General features: G+C 42.0%; 1 protein-coding gene across 9 annotated transcripts in view; it reads left to right on the top strand.

Annotated features, from left to right (window-relative positions):
- LOC126997910 (probable G-protein coupled receptor Mth-like 3) overlaps positions 1 to 21581 on the top strand; it is a 101952-nt gene that overhangs the window by 60721 nt on the left and 19650 nt on the right. For 7 of the 9 annotated variants that reach the window (XR_007752463.1, XR_007752466.1, XR_007752465.1 and 4 more), the window contains exons 6-8: positions 973 to 1144; positions 2132 to 2227; positions 15475 to 15556. Coding sequence is in view for 4 of the 9 variants with exons in the window: in XM_050859122.1 (XP_050715079.1) it covers positions 973 to 1144; positions 2132 to 2227; positions 15475 to 15556 (350 nt within the window). In the remaining 5 variants the exon portion in view is untranslated. Of the gene's footprint in view, positions 1 to 972; positions 1145 to 2131; positions 2228 to 15474; positions 15693 to 21581 lie in introns of all 9 variants that reach the window. The other 2 variants (XM_050859124.1, XM_050859125.1) reach the window with 2 other exon arrangements.

Consider the following 21581-nt stretch of genomic DNA (forward strand, 5'->3'; position numbering starts at 1 on the left):
TTTGAATTTCGGTTAAGGATTGATTCAAAAGCTTTGGACAGACAAGAGAGTAAAGCTACAGGTCGGTAGTTTGAGGGATTGGAACGGTCACTCTTCTTAGGGACAGGCTGTATGAAGGCATATTTCCAGCAGGAAGAAAAGGTTGATCTTGACAGGCAGAGGCGAAAGAGTATGACCAGGCAGGGTGTCAGCACGGAAGCACAGTTTTAAGGACAACAGGAGGCACTCCATCAGGTCCATAAGCCTTCTGAGGATTGAGGCCGAAGAGGGCATAGAAAACATAATTCTTAAGAATCTTAATAACAGACATAAAGGAGTCAGAGGGGGGATGAGTAGGAGGAATATGCCCAGAATCGTCCAGAGTGGAGTTTTTAGAAAAAAGTTTGAAAGAAGAGTTCAGCCTTAGAGATAGATGAGACGGCAGTTTTGCCATCAGGACTGAGGAGTGGAGGGAAAGATAAAGAAGTGAAGTTGGAGATGTTTTTGGCTAGATGCCAGAAGTCACGGGAAGAGTTAGAGAAAGCAATGTTTTGACATTTTCTATTAATGAAAGAATTTTTGGTTAGTCGGAGAATAGATTTGGCACGATTTCGGGCAGAAATGTAAAGTTCATAATTAGCATTAGTTTGAAGGCTCTGGTACCTTTTGTGAGCTACCTCTCTATCATTGACAGCACGAGAACAAGCGTGATTAAACCAAGGCTTTTTAGCGTGAGGAGTAGAGAAAGAACGAGGAATGTATGCCTCCATTCCAGAGACAATCACCTCTGTGATGCGCTGAGCACACACAGAGGGGTCTCTATCCTGGAAGCAATAATCATTCCAAGGGAAATCGGAAAAGTACATCCTCAGGTCGTCCCACCGAGCTGAAGCAAAATGCCAGAAGCATCGCCTCTTCGGTGGGTCCAGAGGGTGTACAGGAGCTATCTATTAAACCTCTATCTCTTTACCTCTGCCTTCCTCCTCCTTCCAGAAAATGCAGCGTACTGGCTCTACTTCTCTGGCTTCATCTTGGTGTTAGTAGTGATTAACGTTGGATTCTTCATCCATGTGGCCATCACCCTCTATAAGAAGATTAAGCAGAGGTCGGAATTCTTTGAGGCAGGCGGGAACCAGACTAACAAGACCACCAAGACCAAGCAGAGGTAAGTCTTGATGGTTAGTTGTGGTTTTAAGCCATCTATGCCATCTAGTTTAAGAGTTTAGCATTGGTAAGATGAGATATTCATGTGCATGTATTCATTTTATGCGTTAGTGATTTTACTTGCAGGCTTCATCAGTCAAGAATAGGGAAGACAAATGTTCTGTTGCATTACACAGCGTTTCTTTTGTCGTCACTAGTTGCAACAGATCAGCAGCAATACTAGTCACCTGTTTTCTCCTTATTATATGTGATTGCATTATTTGTTCCTTTTAAATCCTTCAGTTTCTTCGGCAGTTAACCAGTGGTAAGATGTGGTACTCCTTCCCTTTACACTCAGAGTTTAGACTTAGTATGAATCGCTTAATCCAACACTCTGAAAGTGCTTGCAACTACTCACATACGTTTTTCTTTTTTGCCCCTGAGCTTTAGCAAAGTAATTTGCATGCATATGTATACCTGCAATTTTCCAGGTCCTCGAGTATGTAATCCTTTCATACTGAACAGTTTTGACAAAACGGTTGTTACCAAATATCTTTATTCTCCCATCTCCTCACATATCTTTTTTTATACATATAATTTGATGTTCAGCAAAAGTTTTGCCATTTCTTAAAATTTTCCAACTCTTCCATTTTCTCCTGTGCCAAGGAGCATCACAATAATTTCATGCTTTGCTTTTTATCATATATGATTTAGCTTATTATGACTGAAGGCATATACATGTTACAGAAAATAAAGCTGAAAGTGTTAGAATAGTATTTGGCTTATGTTTAATAAAAAGCAGTCTCATGAGATATCGATTTCTTGCTGTGCCTGTAAGGGAATCTGTGTTCATGAGAACCTTATGGAAGTAGTAGTATGAGAAATATTTGTCAGTTGCAGATACATTACTATATCACAAGTAAATTGGCATTACCTTCCTTCTGGCTAATGTTTCATTCACATCCTTTTACGTACGTACATATATGTTAATCTGTGGATGTGTCTACAGAGTGTGGCTGTTTGCGAAGCTGTTTGTGGTGATGGGTGTGCTGTGGATCACAGATGTCCTCTCTGCCGTAGGGCACAGAAAAACATGCACTTACTGGTGAGTTTTCTACAATAATCTTCCCTTCAATAATTAACCCTTTATAACTAAAATTATTTTCATATAATTTTAAATATGTGATCGTAAAACATTTCCATCCGGAAACTGTCGAAACAGGTCCACATTGTAAGGGTTTATACATACATACTTATACATATATATATATATATATATATATATATATATATATATATATATATATATATATATATATATATATATATATATATATATAAGTTTTCTGCCCGATGCTCAACCAATCCCAGCAATGCCAAGTCTTCCTGTATACACATTCTCCACGTTTTCCTAGGTCTACCAACTGGTATCCATCCTTCTCTCTCTTCGAATATCTCCAAAACTTCCAGCACTGTATCCTCACCTGCTTTCTTTACATGTCCAAACCATCGAAGTCTTTCCCTTCTGAGCACTGTTTCCATGTCCTCTACTCCACATCTGTTAGCTACTTCTGCACTGGACACCCTGTCTTGCCACCTGATCCCTGCCATATACCTCAGCATTCTGCGATCACTTGCTCTCAATACCTCCATCAATTTTCTAGTTAGTGCCCATGTTTCAGCTCCATACTGATCTAATACGCGCTTGGTACACCCCTACTCTGCTCTTTAGAGGGATGATACGATTCACCAGTAAACTAGCCACCTCCCTCCACTTAACCAAGCTGCCGCCACTCTCGCTTTCACTGTCCTCTCCGCTCCCGCCTCACAGTCCAGAAAATCTCCCAAATAACAGAAATGTTCTACCTCATCCAGCTTTCCTCCATTCATCTCTAGTTCATCCCGCTCAGTTTTTGTCCTTGCTGTCTCCTTACACAAGGTGGACATGTAAAATTCTGCACTCCTGTTACATTTCTGAGGCCTGAGCACCTATGGTGGCACCACTGCTTGCAACATGTGCACAAGACAGAATTTACACCTTCTCTGTTCCCACAGCATCCACATGGATATTTTCCTGATTTAATCTTTTCTTTTACTCCTTTTCCAACCACCATGTACTTTGTTTTTCCATATTAATTTTCAAACCTCTCTCCTCCATTCCTTCCTTCCATTTATTAAACTTTTCTCTCACTTCTGCTGTCTCTCATTTACTACCAATTCATCTGCATACAGCAGCTCCCGTGGTGCCTCTCCTCTTTGTTACCTCCTCCATTACTGTTATAAACAAGAGTGGGATAAGGGCAGATCCCTGATGAACTCCCACTCCAATTTCAAACTCATCTGATGTTCCCACCACTGTTTTCATTCTCGATTTTGTACCTTCTTATAGTCCCATCGCCGATTCAACCAATCTTTCTGGTACTCTTTGCTTTCTCAATGCCCATCTTATAATTTCCCTTGGTACTCTGTCAAATGCCTTCTCTAGATCTACAAAAAAACATGATACAATCTCATCCTCTTCTCCATAAACCTTTCCTGAAGCCCTCTCGTAGTATATATTGCTTCAGTTGTTGATCTCCCTGAGCAAATGCCAAACTGACATTTATCAATTCTTATTATCCTTATCAACCTCTTCTCCACGACTTTTTCATATACCTTCATGCCATTCTCCAGTAACCTTATCCCCCTATAGTTATCACATTTCAAAGCATCTTCTTTATCTTTAAAAATGGGTACAGAGTAGCTTCCTTTCCAGTCTTCTGGTATCTTTCCCTTTTTCTAATACATCATTTAACACTCTTGTCAATTCCACCACTCCTTCCTTTCATGCTGTTTTTATTAAATCTACTGTTACCACTGTAGGTCCTGCTGCTCTACCATTTTTCATTTCCTTTAGTGCTTCCTTTACTTCCACTTCCGTATTTTTTTCTTGAGGGTCTTCTACTTTTTCAGTTTCATTTATCGTATATTCACTTTCCTCATTTGACAGTTCACTGAAATATTTACTCCATTTTTCCAATATCTTTTCTATTTCCACTATGATGTTTCCTCCTTTATTTTTTACAAACTTTGCCCCAACTACATCTCTCTCTCTCTCTCTTTTCATTTGTTTCGCAATTTTAAACATCTCATATTTTTTTTTTTTTATTTCTCCCTTCTCTCTCCCTTACCCACTCTTCTGTTGCTTTCTTGCCTTTTCTTCTTTATATATATATATATATATATATATATATATATATATATATATATATATATATATATATATATATATATATATATATATATATCTATATATAAATATAGATCTATATATCTATATATATATATATATATATATATATATATATATATATATATATATATACGTATTTTGGGAGTAGGTAGGAAGAAGGCACCTAACGAAACGGGCGTAAGCCACTCCCTGTGAGGTATATACGGGAAGCGAGGAGGGTGCTGCAAGACCACCAAAAACCTTCCCGTGTCCTCACCTTCCGTTTCCCTGTTGTCTCCCCCAACAAAAAATACCAGGTCATCTCACGCGCAGATAATTATGTCAGCAGCAGTAGGATAGAGAGAGCAAGCGGAGAATAACAGAGAAAACGAGAGATAGTTCATGGAATACTGAAACATTTTCAGATTTCTTGTGTGTGTGTGTGTGTGTGTGTGTGTGTCTCTCTCTCTCTCTCTCTCTCTCTCTCTCTCTCTCTCTCTCAATATATATATATATATATATATATATATATATATATATATATATATATATATATATATATATATATATATATATATATATATATATATATAATGTGTGTTTGTGTGTGTGTGTGTATATAATGAACCTTCATATCCAAGTATTTCTGGACATATTCTTACTCCCCGCAATCATCATCTATTGAACAGTTCTCCTGTCCACCCTCTTTAACACCTTAACCACTTCTACCCAGTCTTTTCTTTCCCCTGCCCATTAATTGTGTGACTGCTTCAGTTCCTTAATCCTAAATGCTAAAGTCACTCATCGAACTCAAAGAAAATGGAGCACACGAGATGCGTCTACACCTGTGGTCAGGTGAAGACTGGTGGGTAAGTTTCAGTTGAAGCAGACTGAGGGGCTGCAGGTGACGTCACTGCGCAGAAGAGGAGAATTCTGGTACGTGGTTGAGAATACCTGGTATATTCTGTCGATCTTGGTCTCACCATCACCAGAGAGTAGTTCATCTAGCGCTCTAACGACAAATTCTCTTACTCTCCACACCACACTACATACACACTAAACACACATTATCTCCTCAAAATTCTGAATTCAAAAATAGCTGAACAAAATTATGCCTCGGAGTCCCCGTCTTGGGGGGGTAGTGGCCACAAATGCCCCCAGGGAGGACTCACTTTTTTACTTTAGATCTGAGAGGTGTCCTGATAGCTCTCCGAGCTTGTTCTTTATTTAACTTCTGCAACATTCGCGGTATTCACTTTAACTTCCCATCTGTGGAACACAATCTCTCCTCCTCTAAACCTCACCTTCTTTTCCTCAAGGAAGCACAGGCTTCCTGGGCTACTGACAGTAATCTCTATTCTGTTCCCTCCTGCTGTCTCTATATAGATAGCGGGAGGGAACAGAGTAGAGATAGTAGAGATATATCCAACTTTCATTCCAAATCTGGATGTTGCGTCTACGTACGCAACGACATCCCTTGTTCTCTTGCCCACGACCTTGCCTCTTCATAATTTTCCACCATCTGGCTTAGACTTCATTGTCACTCTATTACTAAGTACATCTGTGCTATTTATCTCTCACCTAACTCTACCAACTATGTAAAATTCTTTGACTATTTGAACTGTAAATTGGAGCACATCTTGACTCACTCTCCCTTCACTGAAATCACCATCCTAGGAGATTTCAGTGTTCGCCACCAGCTTTGCCTTTCATTCTTTCACTGACCAGCCTGGTGAACAAGCCTACAACTTTGCTCTCCTCAACGATCTAGAGCAGTTGGTTCAGCATCCTACACGTATTCCCGACCGCCTTGAAGACACGCCCAACATTCTAGACCTTTTTCAAACCTCTAATCCTTCAGTTTGTTCCACTGAACTTTTCTCTCTATTGGGCTCCTCCGATCACTGCCTTATTTCCGCATCGTGTCCTATCGCTCCTGTACAGCCTCTGAACCAACCAAAGAGGCGGTGCTTTTGGCAAGTCTCTTCACCTCGGTGGGATGACCTGAGGACGTACTTTTCCGATCTCCCGTAGAATAATTACTGCTGCCAGGAAAGAGACGCCTCTGTGAGTGCCCAGCACATCACTGAGATGGGTGTCTCTAGAATGGAGGCATACATTCCACTTTCTTTCTCTATCCCTCATGCTAAAAATACTTGGTTCAATCACGCTTGTTCTCGTACTGTCAAAGATAGAGAGGCCTTCGAACTCCCGCTAACCATGATCTTTACATTCCCGCCCAGAATCGTGCCAAATCTATTCTTAGACTTACCAAAAGTTCTTTCATCCATAGCACATGTCAAAACCTTGTTTTTTCTAATTCTTCCAGAGACTTCTGGCACCTAGCCAAAAATATCTCCTCCAACTGGTGATCTATTTGCCTTCCTAACTGACTCCTGGTCATCCTTTCTTAGCCGTTTCGGTGAAACTCTCTCTGTTGCCCTAGACATTTCGAAAACTTTCGACAGAGTCTAGCACAAGTCTTTGTTTTCTAAACCTCCCTCCTATGGTTTCTATACCTCTCTCTGTAATTTCATCACCAGTTTCCTTTCTGGCCGTTATATCTCTGCTGTGGCAGACGTTCACTGTTCTTCCCCTAAACCTATCAACAGCGATGTTCTGCAGGGCTCTGTCCTATACCCCACTCTCTTTCTGTTGTTCTTTGCCGATGATATTTCCAAAACAAACTGCCCTATCCATTCTTACCCCAATGACTCTACTCTACATTCAACATCTCTTGATAGAAGACCCACCCAACAGGAACTACATGATTCCTGATTGGAGGCTGCAGATCGCTTAACCTCAGACCTTACTATCATTTCCATTTGGGGCAAGAAGAACTTGGTGGCCTTTAATGCCTTAAAAACTCAGTTTCTTCACCTATCGAGTAGACACAATCTTCCAAACCTCTATCCCCAATTCTTCGATAACACTCAGCTGTCACCTTCTACATTAAACATCCTCGGTCTGTCCTTAACTCAAAATCTCAACGGGGAACTACATATCTCCTCTCTTACTAAGTCAGCTTCCTTGAAGTTGTTGTTGTTTTTTTACGTCTTGGCCTATCGCGCCGGTAGGCTTCTTCCCGGTGGATCCTGATGGTCGGTCCAAGGCTTCTTCCCGGTGGGGCCTGATGGTCGGCCCAGCCCGCTCTGGCGCAGGCGAGTGTTTATTGTGGCGCCATCTTGCATTGGCTCATGCTGTCCTCCCGGAGCTCATCTTTAATCCTAGAATCTAGAGTCCGGGTTGATAGGTGGTCTTCTGGACAGCATGTGGGTACTTTTAAGCCACTCGGCGGCGGCTGAAAAATCCCAGCTTGGTGGCACCGGTCGGGGATTGAACTCGCCATCTGTTCAGCCACCGCCTCCCCTTATTGGGCGTTATGTATCGTCTCCGCCAGTTCTTTTGCCCCTCCCAGATGCTATCCATATACAAGGGCCTGCTCCGCCCTCGTATAGAGTATGCATCTCATGTGTGGGAGGGCTCCACATACTCAGCTCTCCTAGACACAGAGAAGTCTAAGGCTCTTCGTTTCATCAACTCCCCGCCTCATACTGACAGTCTTCTACTTCTCAAATTCAACCAATATGTTGCCTCTCTTTCTGTCTTCTATCGATTTTTTCACGCTGACTGCTTTTCTGAACTTGCTAACTGCATGCCTCCCCCTTTCCCGTGGCCCCGCTGTACACCAATTTCTACTCTAGCTCATCCCTATAGTGTCCAGATCTCTTATGCAAGAGTTAACCTGCATCTTCACTCTTTCATTTCTTACACTTTTAAACTCTGGAACAATCTTCCTTCATCTGTACTTTCGCATGCCTACTACTTGAACTCTTCAATGAAAGAGGAGAGTATCGGGACACCTCTCCTCCCGAAATTGATATATCTTATGACCAGTCTTCTAAACATTTATAGGGACAGTGATTAGCAGGCTTTTTTCTTCCATTATGTTTTGTTTTTCCTTGAGCTGCTTCCTTTGATGTAAGTATATATATATATATATATATATATATATATATATATATATATATATATATATATATATATATATATATATATATATATATATATATATATATATATATATATATATATATATATATATATATATATATATATATATATATATATATATATATATATATATATATATATATATATATATATATGGGACTTCAATCAATCGCCGCCCTAATTTGTATTTGGCGATTATATTCTCCCATTTGTCGATTATTTCCCCCCTCCAGCAAACATTAAGTCATATTTCTCGACCATAGTCTTGCATTTGGCCATTTTTTCCCCCCAAGGAATGCCTGCAAATGTTATTGATGTATCATTAGCATGCGAATAACATTAATAGTGTTAAACATTTACGATCCCAGTTTGCAGTGACTGGGCTGCCATGATGATGACAACAATTAAACCAGTTGATAATACAGTCATGAGTGAGTCTGCTGCTTGTGATAACTTGTGCGCCACCTCTCACCCGTGCCAATGTAGTCCACTGCCGTCTACTGTGATATGACGTCATAAGCCTCAACGAGTGTTGAAAGAAGCGAGGGGGGGGTACAGGGATAGAGACAAAGAAGAACCTCAGAGTGGAAGAGAAGCAATTTGCGGCATAGGTCATTCTCTAATTCCAATAACAAGACTACTTTTCAGATAGTTTATGATGTTTTCAAATCAATGTGACCTTTCCTTTTATCGCGTCACTTTTTTTTCCTCCTCCCTTCCCCCTTAAAAACTAGTGATTTTCATGCAAATTGATAGTAAGCAAATCAAACCACCGAAAATAAATGTATCGTTCTCACAGTATATAGAAATGAGGAAAAAAATAAGAACATGACAATGAGAATTGGGTAATTCGCTGAACACAATCTGCCGTCTGGTGGCCCTCGTGAAACTACCAAAAGAAATGTGTCTGCGGCGCACGTCCAAATGATTTTTCTTACAAGTTTTTTGCTATTATTTAGAAATCACTTTTTTTTTTCATAGCTACGGTATAGAGACACTTGACTTACTAGCAGTGTTTAAGAAACGGAGAAATGCAAGAAAAAGGCAATTAAGATATACAGTATTTCCCGCCGTAAAAGACACACCGGGGTATAAGACGCACCTATAATTTGGCAAGGTATATTTATAAAAAATACATTTTCTCTGAACTTATTATATATGCAGTATTACATTTGACCACCTCACCTACAATTATTACTATTATACCGTACAGTGCTCTTACCCTGAGCAGCTGTAACTTTGAAATGGTAAACAAACGAGTTGGGTTGTAGATTCACTCACTGCGTAGTGTGCAGGCGGTAACTTTCACCGAGCTGCTGAGGGAACTAATCACATGGGGATGCTACGTTCGATGGGTAAACAATTGGTCTTGATCTTGGCTTTCAGGGACCGTATACCTACTTTCAATTAGAAATAGATGTTGATTAAATTGTCAGTCATATTATATTTTCAATACAGTTATTTTTACAATGAGAAATAAAAATGCGTTTCCAATTAACACTTCAGTCATCAACGAATAGCAGTTCTTTCGAACATGTATCACAGACAACGTCAGATGACCGGGCCGCTGCACAGCAAAAAGACCCCTAGATTAATCCCGCCAAGTCCGCCCCACGGTCGCCGAGCAGTCACGTCAGGCAGCACCCTGCTCCACCGAAATTGTTCCCGTGTAATAACCGCTTTAACCATCTCCACCAAGGTACCAGGCACACTGGTGACTGGCGCACCGCGGCGGTGTTGTGTTTTGTGTTTACGCCGCGTCAAACGTGGCGCGTCTTTTTCTTGTGACCTGTACGGTTTTATCACTTTACGTTTCCTCCTCAGCTCTTCTGCTTATTCACACTTTCCTTAACCATTGCATCACATTAATTATTATTTAAATCAATCAAAATTTGTACCTTCGGCGTATACCGTGCAGGGGTAACTTTTTTTCTGAGTGAAAAAAGTGCCCTGTATACGCCGCTAAATATGGTATATTTCATTCTAGAGACATCTGGGAGCCATTGTGCCAAATGGAGGTGTTTTGGTTGTTGATTTCGTACCAGTAACAATAACCCCTAGGCCTACCAAAACCTAACTATCGGGGTATAAGACTCATGGTGATTTTTCAAATCATTTTTTTTTTAATAAAAGTGCGTCTTATATGGCGGGAAATACGGTATATATTTCCCCAATTAAACAATTGTCATATGCTTTATATATATATTGTTCCTTTAAAGCTACATAAAGTGAATTTATTATTATAAGATGCTAAAGATGTGTATTATGATATGAATTACAAATATGAAATACGTATATTTCTGCCGGCAGCGTACGAAATGTTTAACAGCAGTGTAAACAACCTCCTACGCTCTGATTGGAGAGGCAGAGGAATGTATCTTGTGTGAGGCAGCTTCGTGTTAACCGGGGGAATGTTGAGTGGCAAAATTTTCAACACTACCGTCCACAACTACTGTTATGACTGCGAGAGCATGACACGATGCTGGACTCGTTTGACTTCTCTTTACTTGCATGATGGAAATATTCACCCACGAGGCCGCATTGATACATTCCTATTAACCACGGGATGGAATGTTTTAGTGTGTATCGATGAATGCTTTTCTTTTGCCAACAATGTTCATTCTAACGACATAGATAATTTACAGCACTCAGACTTTTTGGTGTGAAAGAGACAATGACCTTACCAACTCTGATATTTTGCTAGTTTGGTACAGAAAAATAACAATTAAGCCTCGTTGGACCCCATAACGCCGCAGGTTTAACTGTGGCAGGGGCTCCAAAAGGGCCAGTAGATGGCAGGTTGAGATCAGTGAAAGACCCAATGGCAGACGCCTCCATCGCCGCCATCCGCATTGTCTTTAAAGGCTCGGGCTTATTTTTTCATCATTGCTATGTAGCCTTCTTTTGTGAGGACGTTACTTTTATTTCTGGTGAGCTTTGATTTGTTTGCTATTGATTTGCGCTCCTTGTTGAATTTTCAAATTTACTATTACTTTAAATTTGTTAGCAGCTCGTAAAAAAAATAAGGAAAGCAGCATCTCACTCTCCAATATGGAACGAAGCTGTATTTTAATTAAGAAACGGGTGGGAACTTGCCCCGACTGTCAGCCGCTGCCCGCTGGTGGTGGGGACAGAAGGAAGGTAGGAGGGACGTTACGTCTCGTACTTTACACGTATTTTAGGATAACACTTGGCAAATACATATTTTTTGTGACTATGTTTGTGATTGACCGCAAAATGCCCAGACTCCAATTTTATAATACTGAATTTTATCTGTGTGTGTGTGTGTGTGTGTGTGTGTATATATATATATATATATATATATATATATATATATATATATATATATATATATATATATATATATATATATATATATATATATATATATATATATATATATATATATATATCATCATCATTTCGTTGAACGTCCGTTTTCGCTCTTCCTGAGCGGTTGGACTACTCTGTCTTCTGCCTGATGTTCATCCAATCCCATCAATGCCAAGTCTTCCTATACCTTCTCAACATTTTCTTAGGTCTACCAACTGGTCTCCTTCCTTCTACCTCTAATCTCTCCACAACTCCCAGCACTGTATCCTCACCTGCTCTCTTTACATGAGTAGCGGGCTTTTTTTTTTCTCTCTTTGCACTCTTTTTGTTGCCCTTGAGCCGTCTCCTTTGCTGTAAAAAGAAAAAAAACATCGAAGTTTTTCCTTTCTGAGCACTGTTGTCAGGTCCTCTACTCCACATCTGTCAGCTACTTCTGCACTGGACATCCTATCTTGCTACCTGATCCCCGCCATATACCTCAGCATTCTGCGATCACTTGCTCTCAATACCTCCATCAGTTTTCTAGTTAGAGCCCATGTTTCTACTCCATACAACATCACTGATCTAATATACGCCTGATACATCCATGCTCTTCTCTTTAGGGGAATGCTACGATTCACGAGCAGACTAGCCACCTCCCTCCACTTTAACCACGCTGCCGCCACTCTCGCTCTTACTGTCCTCTCCACTCCTGCCTCACAGGCCAGAACATCTCCCAAATAATATAAATGTTCTACCTCATCCAGCTCTCCTCCATTCACCTTTAGTTCATCCCTCTCAGTTTTTTGTCCTTTCTATCTCCTTACGCAAGCTGAGCATATAAAATTCTGCACTCCTCTTACATTTCTGAGGCTTGAGCATCTATGGTGGCACCACTGCCTGCAACATGTGCAAAAGACAGAATTTACACCTACTCCCTTCCCACACCATCCACATGGATATTTTTTGATTTAATCTTTTCTCTTTCTTCTTTTCCAGTCTCCTCCATTAATTCCTTCCATTTATTAAACTTTTCTTTCACTTCTTATGTTGCCTCTGCATTTACTACCAAGTCAACTGCATACAGCAGCTCCCATGGTGCCTCTTCTCTTTGTTGCCTTCACCATTACTGTTAAAAATAGGAGTGGGCTAAGGGCAGATCCCTGATGAACTCCCACTCCAATTTAAAACTCATCTGATGTTCCCACCACTGTTTTCATTCTCGATTTTGTACCTTCAAATAGTCCCAACACCGATTCAACCAATCTTTCTGATACTCTTTGACTGCTCAATGCCCGTCTTATAATTTTCCTTGGTACTCTGTCAAATGCCTTCTCTAGATCTACAAAAACATGATACAATCTCCTCCTCTTCTCCATAAATCTTTTCTGAAGCCCTCTCATAGTATATATTGCTTCAATTGTGCATCTCCCAGGGCAAAAGCGAAACTGACATTTATCAATTCATATTATCCTTCTCAGCCTCTTCTCCAGGACTTTTTCATATACCTTCATGCCATGCTCCAGTAACCTTATCCCCCTATAGTTACCACATTTCAAAGCATCTCCTTTCCCTTTAAAAAAGGGTATAGAGTAGCTCTCCTTTCCAGTCTTCTGGTATCTTTCCCTTTTTCTAATACATCGTTTAACACTTGTCAATTCCACCACTCCTTCCTTTCCTGCTGCTTTTATTAAATCTACTGTTAGCCCTGAAGCTCCTGCTGCTCTACCTTTCTTCATTTCCTTAAGTGCTTCTTTTACTTCCTCTTCCGTATTTTTTCTTGTGGGCCTTCTATTTTTTCAGTTTCTTTTATCGTATATTCATTTTGCTCACTTAACAGTTCACTGAAATATTTACTTCATCTTTCCAATATTTCTTCTTTTTTCACCATGATGTTCCCTCCTTCATCTTTTACAAACTTTGCCCCAACTACATCTGCTCTCTCTCTCTCTCTCTCTCTCTCTCTCTCTCTCTCTCTCTCTCTCTCTCTCTCTCTCTCTCTCTCTCTCTCTCTCTCTCTCTTTTTCATTTGTTTCGCAATTTTAAACATCTCATTTTTCTTTTTATTCCTCCCTTCTTTCTACCTCACCCACTCTTCTGTTGCTTTCTTCTTTTCCTTCGCTACTTCTTTTCTTGCCTTTTTCTTCTTTTCTTTAAACACCTCTCTATCTTCCCCTCCTTTGTCTTCTGCCATTTCTTGTATGCCTCCTTCTTTTCCTTGATGCCCTGCTGCACTATTCCATTCCACCACCATGTCTCTCTTTCCTTTCTTCTAACTCCATATGTTTCACCACACACTTCTCTCCCTGCTTTTATGATATTTTCTCTCAATTATTCCCATCCTCCATTATTTTCCTTATTTTCCCTTTTCACTCTTTGTTCAAACTCTTCTGATTTCCTCTTCCCTCAGCTTTGACATTTTTATTTTTATATCTTCTTTTTTTATACTTTTCTTCCCTACCTCCGTGACTGTGTCTGCACACAGAAGTCTATGTTGTCGCAGCCACGCTTCCCCCGGGATCACCTTCACATCTTTTATCCAAAAATCTTCATCCTTTCTGTACATTATATAGTTTACTTGGGCTTCCACTCCTCCACTTTTATACGTTACCATCTTCTCTCTTTCTTTCTTGAGCATAGTGTTCGCCACAACCAGTCCCCTGCCATGACAAAACTCCAATATTTTCTCAGCTTCTCTGTTTCTTTCCCCGTAACCATACACACCCATTACTTCCTCAAATCAATCTCTAATTTGCCCTATATGACCATTCAAATCTCCTCCAATGAACACCTTCTCATTTCTTATACTTTCCACCTCGTCATCCAGCACTCCCCAAAACTCCTCCTTCTCCTCGTCTGCCCTCCCCACCTGAGGGGCATATACAGAGAACACATTGAATAGTTTTCTCCCTATTACTATTCTTATTAGCATTATCCTTGATATTATCCTCCTCACCTCTATTACATCCTCTATTAGCTCCTCTCTCACCATCATCCCCACCCCTCCGACTCTCCCCCCTCCACCACTCTCCCCTTTCCACAACATCTTGTACTTTTCTGCCCCACTTCTTATCATTCTGCTTCCTTCACCCTTAAATTGCACTCCCTGCACACAACAAAATATCAACCTTTCTCCTATCCAGCATCTCCACCCCCTCCCTGCTTCTTCCTCCCATCGTTCCCACATTCACCGTCCCCAAACTAAAATTACGTCCGAAGATTCTTCGCACCCCCTGCCCACTCAAGCTTGGGCTGCCGGGTACTGGGGGCCATCTTTTGAAGTCGAGCCATTTTCAGATTTTGGCGCAAAATTTTTCGGGTGCATGCCCTTGCTAACCCAACCACCTATTTTAAGTGGTGGCCCTAGAATTTGCCTGAACGAAAAAGGCAAACCCTACAAGGCATATATATATATATATATATATATATATATATATATATATATATATATATATATATATATATATATATATATATATATATATATATATATATATGCCACGGAAGTGGAGCGCAAGTGGTCGAGATGGGGTAGGGCTTGACAGCCTCAGCCACCTTCATCAGCCAGGTCTTGCCGGTGAACAGGTTCTGCCATTGTGGCAAGACATCATATATCATATTTATCAATGAATACAGAAAAACTAGTCAATCTACAGTATTCCTAAAGCTGTCACCAAAGGCGATTTGAATTTAATGTGTATTCATTGCTTGGGCATGCCTCCATTAGTAATTGTATTTGACTGTCAGGTATTTAAACAGATTGTTTTATGTATTCAGACTCCCCTCCAAACTATGATTTGTTCCCTCTATTTCAGGGTTTTGTCGGACATTATCAATAGCCTGCAGGGAGTCTTCATTTTTATTGTAGCAGTGTGCAACAAGGACAATCTGAAAAAGGTAAAACAGCTCCTGCTCGGGGTCTTTCGTTCTTTGTGTGTGAAAGCTTCAGCGAGCAGCAACCCGCCTTCTACTTCAGCTGCCCGAGCCTTAACGCGTGAGACTTTCCTTCCTATGACTGTTCGCCAGCAGTAGAGTGAGTAAGATTATTCATTATCCAGCTTTTGCAAGAAACAGATCTTGGCTGTCTGCAAGCTTCGTAGCTGCTGCTGGGCTTAGTGAATAGTGGTGAAGCTATGAGGAGGCCTGTGGCAAGTCTATGGCCCTTTGCATATCGAATCCTAAGAGAAAAAACATTGTTATTTGTCAAAATTAATGATCATATGTTAGCACTGAGCCTCTAGCTTAGACAACTTAATTGCTCTCCCTATGGGCCCCCTCATATGCAGACCCCGAGCTATGTGACGTGTGTGTGTGTGTGTGTGTGTGTGTGTGTGTGTGTGTGTGTGTGTGTGTGTGTGTGTGTTTACAACAAAAGAGACAGCTCAAGGGCACAAAAAAAGGAAACAATAATAAAAAAGCCCGCTACTCGCTGCTCCTAAAAAAAGGAATCACAAGAGGTGGCCGAAAGAGAGGTCAATTTCGGGAGGAGAGGTGTCCTGATACCCTCCTCTTGAAAGAGTTCAGGTCGTAGGCAGGAGGAAATACAGATGAAGGAAGATTGTTCCAGAGATTACCAGCGTGAGGGATGACAGAGTGAAGATGCTGGTTAACTCTTGCATAAGGGGTTTGGACAGTATAGGGATGAGCATGAGTAGAAAGTCGTGTGCAGCGGGGCCGCGGGAGGGGGGAAGGCATGCAGTTAGCAAGCTCAGAAGAGCAGTCAGCGTGAAAATAGCGATAGAAGATAGAAAGAGAGGCAACATAGCGACGGAATTTAAGAGGTAGAAGACTATCAGTAGGAGGAGGAGAGCTAATGAGACGAAGAGCCTTAGACTCCGCTCTGTCCAGAAGAGCTGTGTGAGTGGAGCCTCCCCACACGTGAGATGCATACTCCATACGAGGGCGGACAAGGCCCCTGTATATGGATAGCAACTGTGCGGGGGAGAAGAACTGGCGGAGACGATACAGAACGCCCAACCTCGAGGAAGCTGATTTAGCGAGAGAGGAGATATGAAGTTTCCAGTTGAGATTTTGAGTTAAGGATAGACCGAGGATATTTAATGTTGAAGAGGGTGATAGATGAGTGTTGTCGAAGAATAGGGGATAGGTGTTTGGAAGATTGTGTCAAGTTGATAGGTGGAGAAATTAAGTTTTTGAGGCATTGAAGGACACAAGGTTCCTTCTACCCCAATCGGAAATGATAGCAAGGTCTGAGGTTAAGCGTTCTGCAGCCTCCAGTCTGGAGTCATGTACTTCCTGTTGGGATGGCTTTCTATTAAAAGAAGTTGAATAATGCAGAGTGGAGTCGTCGGCGTATGAGTGGACAGGACAGTTTGTTATGGAAAGAAAATCATTGATGAATAACAGGAAGAGTGGGTGATAGGACAGAGCCCTATGGAACACCACTGTTGATAGGTTTAGGGGAAGAACAGTGACCGGGTACCACCGCAGAGATAGAACGGCCGGAAAGGAAACTGGATATAAAGGAACAGAGAGGGATAGAATCCGGAAGAGGGCAGCTTAGAAAGCAAAGACTTGTGCCAGACTCTATCGAAGGCTTTGTGTGTGTGTGTGTGTGTAATTATCATGGTCTAATCACAGAGTAGATTTGTGATTATCAGCTAGTACCTTCCCCGACTGAGCCTGGAGCTCAGGAGTAATAGATCTCGATCTGGCTAGGGCAGGAACCACACACCCACACACCCAGGAAGTGGGGCACAACCCCCGACTGACACTCGGTACTCATCTACTGCTGGGTGGACAAGGAACATGGATCAAAGGATGCTACCCACCCATCTCCACCCCGCCCAGGATTTGAACCCGAGACCTCTCAGCTGTGAGGCAAGCATACTACCACTACACTGGGAAGCTCCATCTACTACTGCACTACAGAGCTCTTCGTGTATTTCACCACGGCCTGATCACGAGTTGGACTCGTAATCACCAGCAAGTAGCTACCCTCCCGATTAGGGCCAGGCAAGGCTCATCAGTCGATCTCTGGGTACTGCCAGGACCTCACACACCACAAACCCCATCATCATTGCTCAAGGGGGGACAGTAACCCCTCCTATACAGTACCCTCCCGATATTCGCATTCGCTTCGTTCCGCAGGTATAGCGCTAAATTCGCGGATCGCGAAACTCGTGGTATTGAAAACTCTGTAAAAGTGCTTATTGGTTCCGGCACGTGGAGAAGCTGACTTTTTTCCCACTTTACTCCCTTGTTATCTCAAAATACGTTCTGTGTAAAAAGGAAGAAAACGGTAAGAGAGAACGGGTCGTTTTGAAGCCTCAGCTGAAGGCGGCTGGCTGCCTTATAATTAGCAGACAGTTCTGAAAACATGCTTGTGATTGGCGGAGTCCGCTGACGTCACCGATGGCGCTCATCCAATCAGCGGCCTCTAACTATGACGAAACGAAAGCTTTGTGAATCTGGTCACCGTTGATAGTTAACTCATTAGTTTGTAGCTTTTACCGCTGGCCATTAGCGCTGTGAACCTCGCCCCAGCACGTGTGAACATGGTCAACCAACCGCTAGTTTCTCGAGAATTTTGTACAGAGATTCAAAGTCGGCTGCGTTTCACGAGAAACTCATCGAAATTCTAGTCAGAAACTCAGTCACCAGCATGTCGGTTACTTTCTTGTGAGGTCGGTAAGTTGTGGTCACAAGAAGAAGAAGAGCGTACCAGTTGATCGATTCAGTAGCTATCCGCGTGTTTATTCAAGTACCACAATGAGTTCCACGAAGTTAGACAAGCTTAGAGTAACCAGGTTGAGCAGGTCTTGGACTTGAGTCTTGTCCAAGCGTAGCCTCATCGTGTCTGAGTCCTCACTGCAAAGTTCTCGTGGCACTTAACAATAGCAGGCTGTAACACACTCTCTTTTTGTCTCCTAGCTAACCACTTACGAACCAACAAATGCTTTCTTTTCATTTTTTTTTTCTTCAGCAAACACCACAAAGCAAACTCTGTAATGTCTGGATCCATTGTTTGTTTTGCTTTTCAGCTGATATATACCAAACTTGAGGATTAATTCGAGGCAAAAAATTGTCGGGAAATAATTTATGTGAGAAATTTCCGAGAAACTAGCTTGTGTGACCGCGCCTTTAAGTGGCTGGTGTCGCACTGGGCCTTTTTCCTCCAACCGCGTTGGCGATATGGGCGACCGGCAACTCCAGCTTTTCCGGGTGTGCGTCACACAGGGCCAAGGTCGGTTGTCCGTATTTACAAAGTAAACAAAGCAGTCGCCCTGTATCGACTAAATAGTAAACAAGGCAGCTCTGCCAGTCTACTTAACGAGTTTCTTGGTTGGCCATTTTCCACCGCTCCTCCTGAGCCACTGCCGTCGTCTGCTTGTTTAGCTACAGCCGCGCGGTTGCTCATACCCCCAACCATTTTTTATCCGTACGGACAACCAACAACTCGATCCCGGTTGGGCGCACGGACAACCGTGGTTGCCAGGTTGGAGGAAACGGCCAGTGTGACACCGCCTTAAGGAATCGCGCGTGACGCCGACGGTAGGTAGAAGTGACCCGTACATGTCAAAGCAGCGCAAAAACTCGGGGCGATAATGCGCGAAAGTCGGGATGGTAAGAATTTAAGATTGAGCGCGAAACTTGAGGATCGCGAAACTCGGATAGCGCGGAACTCGGGGGGGTACTGTAGTTTGTTTAAGTAAGATATTACAGGCAGCCACGCCTCCAATCTTTTTCTCTTGATGTTGATTAGCTATGTGGCAGCCAATCACCAGGCAAAACCCGTCAGTTTGCTTCCGCCTTGGTCGCCGACGTCGCGACTCTGCGTAATGTTCTTAGTTAGTTTTCTAATGATATCTGGAATACTACAAGACATACCTGCATATTCTTAGTATCATTGCCATTATTCTATAACATTCATTCTATTACACAAGACGACAAATGATTTTTTTCTCACAGATGAATGAAGATCATTTTTATATGATAGTTTATATTTCTATCTATATTCAAGTTAACAGTCTATATATGGCTATTTTTTTGCCTAATCATAATCCTTGACACTTAAGGCACTATACATGTTTAATGGTGAAATTGCATTAAGTTAATATTCCATCGTGATAATGAGGTGTATTTTTTTCCATGCATCCCATGCGTCCAATTGCACTGCGAAGCAGTATGAGCGCAGGGCGAGCTTCGTCGGCCAAGCAAATTTAACTTCTACTAGGCCAGTCAAAATTTAAGAGAAGAAGGGGATGTGGCCACCTGTAATATCCTAATAAAATAGACAGTGGAAAAAAACCCGGCCTGAGCGGGGCTCGAACCGCTGCCTGCCACGCCACGAAGCCTGGCAGAGCAGCGCTTTACCGACTGAGCTATCAGCGTGTGTGTGTGTGTGTGTGTGTGTGTGTGTGTGTGTGTGTGTGTGTGTGTGTGTGTTTTCAGGAATCACTCCATCCCATAAAATAACCTTACAAAGTGAATGAGATTACTTGCTGTGTTTTATGCACCACACAGGGCCAGTCAGCCTACACATAGCAGCTCCCGAAAATCAGTTATTTACCATCTGTCCTCCCCATTCTTTGATCTGTCTCACCTTCATTCAAAGGATTCAGTCATACTTGGACTAACAACACAACTGTTTTACTCTCCTAGCACGAAAAGTTAAGAACTTAGAAAGGAGGTATGTGTGTAGGTATGTTTGTGTTGGCTTCTAAGATGCATTGTTTTTTTGGCTTCCATATTTGCTGTTCACAGTGCTAGGGTATGCATGCCAATTTGTGTGGACCATTCCAACCAGTGCAGTAGGGTCCCATATATCAAGGGCTCAAATATCACAATTCACGAGTTCACAAGCTACAAAAATGTACCAAAAAATTATGATGTAGGGCGAGCAGATCTCAAGTCTCAAGTAGCACATGCTTCTCACCAGTATTTATAAAATTGGATGAGGAACTGTTACATGAATATAAATCAAATGCAGTGAAACCTCGGGTCATGAACGCCTCTCATCACAAACAAATCTGTTCACGAACAAATTTTCCGAACAAAAAACGTCTCGGGTGTCGAATGGTGTCTCGAGCTACGAACACGCAAGCTGGCAACATCAGACCGTCAGTTGCTGTGTAGCTTTCGCTAAACACACAATATGGAAGGGGACTCCCCTTCCAAACAATAACATCTCTTCCCTTTTCCTTCCTCACCATCTTCCACTTATTGAAGCTTGTCACTCTTTTCCTCCAACAGAGTTGGCGGTAGTGGCAACCGGCAACTTCAACTTTTCCGGGTGTGCGTCACACACGGCCAAAGTCGCTTGCCAGTAATGGGTTTAAACTGGATAAATTCAGATTCAACAGGGACATAGGCAAAAATTGGTTTACTAACAGGGTGGTGGATGAGTGGAATAGGCTTAGCAGTCAAGTGGTGAGTGCCAATACAATTGTCACATTCAAAAATAGACTAGATAAATTCATGGACAGCGATATTAGGTGGGGTTAGATACACGGGAGCTTAGGGTCAAAGGAGCTGTCTCGTACAGGCCTACCGGCCTCTTGCAGACTCCTGCGTTCTTATGTTCTTATGTTCAGTATCTGCAACGTAAATATAGCAGTCGCCCTGTATCGACATGTTGCCGTCTCCTTATAAAGTAAGGGCTATTGCGGATTGTGCTGCCGTTACCCAAGTTATGGACTTATTACTGCAGTTAAGTGGAAGGAAGAAGCGGTTGTGGGCATGATTATGGCTTCAAGGACGGGAGGACAGGGGTGTTTTCCCAAACCTCGTCAGAAAACAGTGCTGAGAAGACCAGAAGTCCTACAATTTTAGTAAAATGGAAAAAAAAAAGATATTTTGAACTGTGGTCCCACAGCACGAGGTGTTCTCTCATCGTCAATTAATAGTAAACAAACCAGCTCCGCCAGCTAGTCCATTTTACGAGTCTCTTCGTAGGCCA

This window comes from Eriocheir sinensis, chromosome 13 (assembly GCF_024679095.1).
Source record: "Eriocheir sinensis breed Jianghai 21 chromosome 13, ASM2467909v1, whole genome shotgun sequence".
NCBI lineage: Eukaryota > Metazoa > Arthropoda > Malacostraca > Decapoda > Varunidae > Eriocheir > Eriocheir sinensis.